This window comes from Varroa jacobsoni, unplaced genomic scaffold (genome assembly GCF_002532875.2).
Source record: "Varroa jacobsoni isolate VJ856 unplaced genomic scaffold, vjacob_1.0 scaffold_1442, whole genome shotgun sequence".
Taxonomy (NCBI): Eukaryota; Metazoa; Arthropoda; class Arachnida; order Mesostigmata; family Varroidae; genus Varroa; species Varroa jacobsoni.
Genome location: NW_019214344.1, coordinates 21,148 through 29,139, shown reverse-complemented (window position 1 = coordinate 29,139; position 7,992 = coordinate 21,148). Strand labels below are relative to the sequence as shown.

General features: G+C 41.0%; 1 protein-coding gene across 1 annotated transcript; it reads right to left on the bottom strand.

Moving 5' to 3' along the window:
• Positions 1-357: 357 nt before the first annotated feature.
• On the bottom strand, positions 358-2,202 carry LOC111270072 (uncharacterized). Its single transcript, XM_022850076.2, has one exon. It carries the CDS (start codon positions 2,103-2,105, stop codon positions 1,416-1,418), a length of 690 nt encoding a protein of 229 aa, XP_022705811.1. The 5' UTR covers positions 2,106-2,202; the 3' UTR covers positions 358-1,415.
• Between the last annotated feature and the right edge of the window lie 5,790 nt (positions 2,203-7,992).

Genomic DNA, 7,992 nt, shown 5'->3' with positions numbered 1-7,992 from the left:
CTTGTCAGCAGTCCGAACTCTAGGCACGACGAGGCTATATCGAGCGAATAGGCAGACAAAATGACTCTGTCTCTAATCTCTGTTTAATTGTCTTCCATTTGTATTTGTCTAAAACTCTCGGTACTGTTAACGCGCACGATACGTTGAATTAAGTTAAGAATACATGTTTGTATTTGTTCAAACGTATTTAATCAAAGAACGAAACTAGTATCATCCTAAGCCTTTTTTTGATCTCGAGATCTATGTGCCCTTCCGAATCGGTTCGCTTACCACTAAATCTGGCTAGCTTTGCCCTTTCAAAATAACAATAAATGCCCATAGCTCCCGAACATACAAAAATAAAATGGCGATTACATCTCACTGTCACCAGTAGCTTATCAGTTTATTTAATATCGTTATTATCAATGTAACAACACGAAAAACTTTATTAAATATATTGATAAGATAGATCGTAATTATCAGCTCTTCTAGTCGTATGCGTAGTAGAGAATACAATATGTTAGCAAACACATTCGGAAATAACAAAACACTTTTGTCCAGTCATACAACATAGACGATAACAGTATTATATCACCGTTACACAGAAGATGAATACAATTGCGTTTCTATTACAACTAGCATTTCAGTTTTCTATTTAAATATATATATATATATATATATATATATATATATATGTATATATATATATATAGGTAGGGAACCGCTGAGTGATACAGACAAAGTTAACTGGTTGCCTTCAAGGTCGATAACATCAACGAAGTCACCTTCACTTGAGCTCTTACCGCTAACTCATGCGTAAAACCGGTTGTGCATAATCTACGTTTGGCATACTTCATAGATTTAGCTTCTTTTTACAGGGAAACGATTTGTCATAGACCTTGTCAAAATCCCAGATTGCTCCTGACCCTTTCTTGTGTCATCCAAAATCAAGAAGAGAAATATTTCAACTAAGCAAAATTCCACACAATTTTGAAGTGGATCATATGAGGCTCATGACGAATGAAACTCTAAATCACGTATAGCTGGTCGGATATCGAATATTGGTGATATTCGCTCGACTGGAACCTATCTTCTAGGAACGCTTGCTAAGGGATGCTCACACGAAACCTAGGATGATGCACCGGATGAACGTTCTCGGTGCGTTTCATATAAACAATCGATCCGGACGAGAACAGGCATCCAATTCTTTGTCTCTAACGTATTTTGCTAAATGCAGGCAGTGCTTGCTCTGACAAATAATTAAAAATAGCACAAAGCTGATTAGATTGTGATACTCGAGTTAGCTCAAACTATTACAGTGCAATAAACCATACGCCAAACGGCCATAGTGCACATTTGACAATTCATGATCCATTTACACCAAATTAAATAGTTGGTAACACTGATCGAGATCGCGAAGCGACTGGGCTGTACGCTCAAATGCCGACGTACGCAGCGAACAACTTGCTTACCACCGATTTCGAGTTGCCCTTGGGTTTCGTTCCTGGCGGAGGCAAAAGTTTTTTGCAGACAGGATTCGTGTCGTAACCTTGGCACATGATGTCGATAAGGTTAGACGATGCCATACGCACCAATATGTGACCATATTGGACAGCCTTCTCGCCACAGCGCCCTGCAACCGCACCCGTCAAACAGTTTTGATAACGCATATAAGTACAGCACGCGGTCGAGATTCGATCTTGAAATTTGGCCTCTTCAATTTTCTCAAAACCTGTCCGCGCATCCTGAAGACACTTCTTACCCTCGGGCATAGCGCGAGCGATGCATGGGGCATGCTTCAGATAGTCATTGCGAAGCCGGTCGCCACGTTTACAGAATTTCGAGCTCAGCTCCTTGGCGCCTTCGATGCCAAAGTTTAACAGCTCACGATGCAGGGGCGTCATGCATTTTCTCGTGTAATTGAAGAAGCACTCCTTAGCGTCCTCGAATAGGTTACAGTACCGATCGATTTCGTGTTCCGTTGTGGCAACTTTGTTGAACGCGACCGAAGACACGGCGCAAATGTCGAGTTCGCGTAAATGACATGACTGGGTGTTAGCTTCACTCGTAAATAGGGTCAGCGCAATGAGTGTGCACGTCGAAAAGCTGAACACCTTTGTATACATGTTCTGTAATGGCTGATATGCCTAATTGTTTCAATTCGTAATGTACTGCTCTAGCACAATCTATCTCATGCAGTGGGCGTTTGGGCCAGGGATGCTTTGAACTTAGCTTATATAGATAGCTACGGGCAGTAGTTGGGATGGGCGAGGGATCTGACGACGTGGGGTGGTTGCCTAACGTTGTACTACTGCCTCAGAAGAGAACTGAATAACAGCAGGCTGATTAGACCCAGCCGCACACACAGTGAATACCGTATGCATAGGAGACCTGTGGCTGCGAGGGCGTCACAGCATCATCGTAAGCCGCTGCGTTCCCATCGGGGGCTCCCCCTGGAACCACAGCCACTATTACAGCTGTCGCTGCTGATACCTCTTCCAGTACACAAACATTGTAAAACGAAGATGATGCTGCATATCGTCACTTGTTGTTGTCCTGTTAAGTCCTGTCGAGATATATTTGCGGCGCTTTGTCCATAGATAGACTAGATGGTCAGTGGCCTTTGTCAGCCCTTAGTCGTGATGATCAGGGGGTGATGTTGATGATGTTAGTAATGGTAAGGGCGGTGACGGCGACGTCATCATTAACGACCGTCGCAGCAGCGGAGGTACCAACGGACAGGATTGCAAGCGACAGCGTCTACTGTTCATCGTCTTATCAACCATACCTTTGCAGAGGTACCCAGTAATACTGTTATCATAACACAATATGTAATTTCATAATGTGCGCGAAATTTCCCGACCTCATATCGCCAATGCGGCTCAGAATCGTAAACCAGCACTGCCCAATATTCAACTATGGCATTTTGGAAATGTAAACATCGTCCAGACATTATTGCCCACCTCGGTCTGCCCTTCCACCTACAACAGCGCTGGTAAAGCGTTGACGTCAATGAAAAACAACCTCTTCGTTGAGCTATTGCTTATTTACCGCAGTGAGACATCCCGTTGCGTTGTTCTTTTATATATATATAATAACGGCTCGACTGTCACCCATCGTATTGTTTACTAATCTAGATTCGAGGGCTGGTTGCCACCGGGACGCTATTGTCAGCGTCGTTGTTTGTCTGCATGTCAGTCCGACGGACCGTCCATAACCGACATGCCGGTACTTTGTTTCACTGCCAGTACAATATGGCGACGGCGTTGACAGTAATAATGCTTCCCGCAAAGCATCGAGGAGTGAGTCACAGCACGATTAAGACACGAGAGATATTAACCTGGCTATCTTGTCAACGGCTCACGATTTTGACTTTTGTACTTTACTTACGATACCTATAGAATATAGTTCGGCCTGTGATATTTTTTGAGCCATAGCTTCGCTGCCTTTTTTGGTAACGACTTTTTCACAATTCTACGAGTTTTAGTAGCAAACATAGAATTGTTATCGTATTATTTTAATGTCTATGACAGTTAGCTGGTGCGAACGTTTAGTATATCATTTGAAATATCACTACATTTGCATCTGATACAGAGGCGATCAGCTCAAGTTTAAAAAAATCTCTATTATGATTGAATACGTCAGTTTAGACTTTGTGGCTGATTCCGTCTATTTCAATGAGCAGTTAGGGCAAGGCCGTAAAAATAATACTGGTTTAACATAAATAAAAAATGATTGTGCTACAAATACATTTAACAAAGCTTTTACAATTAACGCGCTAGGTATACGGTATTACCAAGATATGGTAAGGAAATTTGATATTTTGTTCAGCCATATATCTAAGTATAAACTGAAACAACCATGTATTGAAAGTCTTACATACTACGAGATTATATCCATAGATCTTATACAAGTATGATATATACAAAGAGCTAATAGACAAGTACGAGAGAAGTTATACCTCCTAAGATATAACACTGGCTGCATTCAGCCTTGGCAACGTTAATTGCATTATCTAGAAGATTCGGTTGACCGAAAGCCTTTCTTGTCAAACACCTCAATTTCATTAACCCATTCATCTGGCATTTCTATTAAAAAGGCTAACGTACATGATTTGACCTCTTTACAGGAAGGTGTAGCTACCTTCAATGTGAATGCAGAATTGACGAGTAAGGTAGTTTGATTGGGATAAAGAATAGCCAAATTTAAGAATTAACACATTGAACTAGTTATACTAAAGGCATAAGTTTGGCTCGCCCGTCGGATGAACACATCATTTCAGAGTCTTGTTTATTAGATCTCTAGGCAATGCCTGTACAGTGTCATAAAGTTGAGATGTCTATCACTTGTCAAGCCGGTACTTTTCACCAATGAAAACATTACGAATAAGAAGCGCATCCAGATGGTACCCACAGGGGCGATTTTAGTAGGTGACAAATCTTGACCCCCATGTCGTTCCATACCATACCGAACATCGCTGTTTGCAAGCACAAGAGCCTCGGTTCGTTCGGACAAAGGCGCCGTTGAATTCGCGGGAAAAACCCTATGACGCAATGGCAGCAAATAAACTGTTACATTTGACGTTGTCCGCGAATGAATGTTATCCAGCGTTGTTGGAGGCCAATGATATCTTTAAGTCTACGTCGTTCGCGAAAATATAACGATGACGACGTCTGAGAAGAAGAAGAAGAAGAAGAAGATATCATGATTTATCACCGCCATCAGCAGCTAAATCTTCAACATCAAAAGTACGAGTATTATTGAAGAATAACTTTTCTCTGCTACTGCCTCGATGACAGCGATATCGCAGCGGGGGCTCTGCATTGGCAAGAGGGTGCCAAGAAGGTGATGAAGATACTGGTCACTCTAACTACAAGGCTGGGCGTCGATTGCTGCTACTATTGCGAAGAAGACTAGCACAAATGAAACAAGAATCATTAAACTGGTCGCACATAAGGGCGGCCTCCCACCCGTCATGCATTGGCCACATCGCTTAGCTTATGGATCAAGTATGTTTACGTGGATGACAATAACTACAGCTTGGACAGTATACGTTTTCAGAAGGAAGTTATAAGGAATCATTGCCTCAAACTATAATACGTATTCGTTCAGTGACACTGAAGCATTCAGGAGAATGACAGCGTAGGAGGTCTAGCAATTAACATAGACTCATTGTTTCGGTGAAATCTATGGAGGCACAGGATTGACAGCAAGATGTTTGCAGTCGACGATTTTTCTCTCGTTCCCTCTCACCTTCCGTGATCATCTCAGAAGGGTTGATGCCCGTGACATAGCTTAACAGAGACAGTTGACAAAGTGCCGCATCGAATTTTTGCAAACCTGAAGAACTTTTCACTCTTTTTTTATGACGAGACGCATACTGGAACAATAAGGAGTTAATTAACGTCGCCCTGCCAGGATGGCCGTGATGACCCCGCTAACAAATTAGATACTAGTTAATGAAGTTAGACAGGATGAAGGACATTTGAGAAAAATGTTTTAGGAGTAGTTTATCTAGGAATAGGTTAACCAATTTAAAAAAAAAACAATCTGAAACATTCTATTAAAGGCCATTTGGGCAACTAAGTTTGCGCGGACCTTAGAACCGGTATAAGGAAATTATACCTTGTTTCAGCCAATCGTGGATATTTACAAATAGTCATTGATGCTTGTCTTTGTCATTGTTCGGCTTTTCTTCCACGGGGCTGTAAATAGATACAAAAGAAATAATATCGATGGTTGCTGTCGCTTTGACTTCATTAATTAGAAACACCAGAAGGCCAGATTGTGTGATGGACAATTCTATCAGATAACGAATTGAGAAATAGTTGACACTGTAATCAAAGGACTTCCAGATTATCCGTGGCGTCTTTCAAGTAAACTCAATAAGCAGGAGGTAAAAAGCTGTTAATATCAAATAACATGTGTTCTCTGCTTATGGCCTCAAAGCTACAATGGCTATCGGATAGTCGCAATCGTGAGTCTCAAACAATTAGGTAATATTATATAATGTTAGAATTTAATAGCCAGATTTCAAGAAGTTTGAGAAAGATCTCTATATATTTGCATCTAAATTGATATTCACTAACTCGCAGATAGAATAGGTCGTCCCATTTCAATCATGGGAAGACGTCGCATAATTGATTTGAAGTAAAAATGAGGAACCTTAATCCTAAATGAAAATCAACGTCTTTTATGGAGCCGCCTGTAAGTGGTATTACAAGGCCTAATTTCTTTCAATAGCAGAAGTTATGCGAATCGTACGGACGCCCGGGGGCTTGATTGTTACGAATGAATAGGATAAAATTATGAATGAGCGAACGAAAAAAAAAACCGTTTTCTGAAGCGCCTACGGCTGTTAGAATTTTCTGAGATAGGTTCACCTTCCAGAAAGCTTCGTTGTCTAACGCGCCAAACGCGCTAAATGCCAGGTGCCAGTTATATTGTCCTATTCTAGTTCTAAATTGGATAGGCTACTAGAGCTATCCCTGCGAAGGAACATCAGAGTATCATTGATTTCGATTATTAATGAACATTCATGAACGTTCATTGACAAATAGACAATTCATTATTAAGGCAATTTAAAATTGCTCATTCTAACCTTGCCTAGAGTACCGTTGAATTGATATGCAGACACAACCCTAGACATCTCTAGATATATATTCTATTTTCGATCAAACAGCTAATTTTTTTTTGCAGCATTAGGAACTCCATTGCCACGCCGTAATGTAATAACAAATTACATCATTATTTTTACACGTGATGCTTTGCTTAACCCACTTCACCCCTTGAGAGAGCTGTCCGATAAATATGGATACGGTGACCATACAATGCACAGCCGCCATCAAGATACAGATGCGGACGCCAACAACACTATACACTGACCACATACAGGCACCTTCACCCAACGCTCACGACGACAATGAAAGATAAAATCGCGTCAGGGCAGCAACAGCGACTAGGTGACGATGGAGACGCGACAGATTTCACCCTTTTAACCCTGAAACGCGTCTCGCTCCAATAGACGCGCATTGTTAGTCGCTTGACTCCGGTAATAAATTATTTTGGCAATTGCCACCAAGAACAATGAACCTGGTAAAAGTGATATCCAATCCGCAACTGGTCGCGAGGTGTCGCTCCATTTAACGAAACGAAAAAGAACAAAAGAGTCCAACAGTCGTACATTATTTGGACATGAAACGATGCAGTCATTTTTACGGTTAAAGGTGGTCTACGACGTTATCTCGCTCAATGAGACTCGCTGTTATAACAGAAAATAACAATAATTATAGATACGTACGCTGGCATCGCTCGGTGAGGTATAAATAGTTAGCCACGTACCCTTGAATTATAAATGTGCTATATATAGACGGCTACGGTGACAAACTAAGCAGACAGTCTACCGGATACTTCACAAAGGTGAGACGAAAGTTCATACTATACTTTTATTAGTCGGATTAGGAGCATTGTATACCGGGACAAGCTGGCGGTACCTGCAGTGAATGCCACATTCGTGTGATACGGTTTTTTTTTAACTAGAAGTTACCGACGTGCCATGAATATTAAAACATTAATATAAGTAAGGCAGGTTATGCATATTGTGGTTCTCAATAAAAGCAATAGATTTTTCACTCAGAAGTTTACGCGATCATTATACGAAAGCAATTTTTCAGCAACGAATTTCAGAACATGAAGCGGAACAAGATTTGCGGTACCTACGGGGTTTCTTCATTTCACTTGAGTGATATATGCGTTTGAATGTATAGCTACACAGACAGACGCAACATGAACGTACAGATTTAGGCATGAACAACATTGCTCTTGTGCACATCCGTAGAGGAATTGTTCGGTATATCTAGGTGGTGGTAGAAATAGCCTAAAAGATCTCAGATTAACTTGTTTAATTTTAAGAAGTGCCTTAAGTAAGTCTGATAATGATTCTTCATTGTTATCCATTCTGTTAGAACATTTTTTACAAATTCGTTTTCTCAGAAGTTAGTCATATGCACTAGA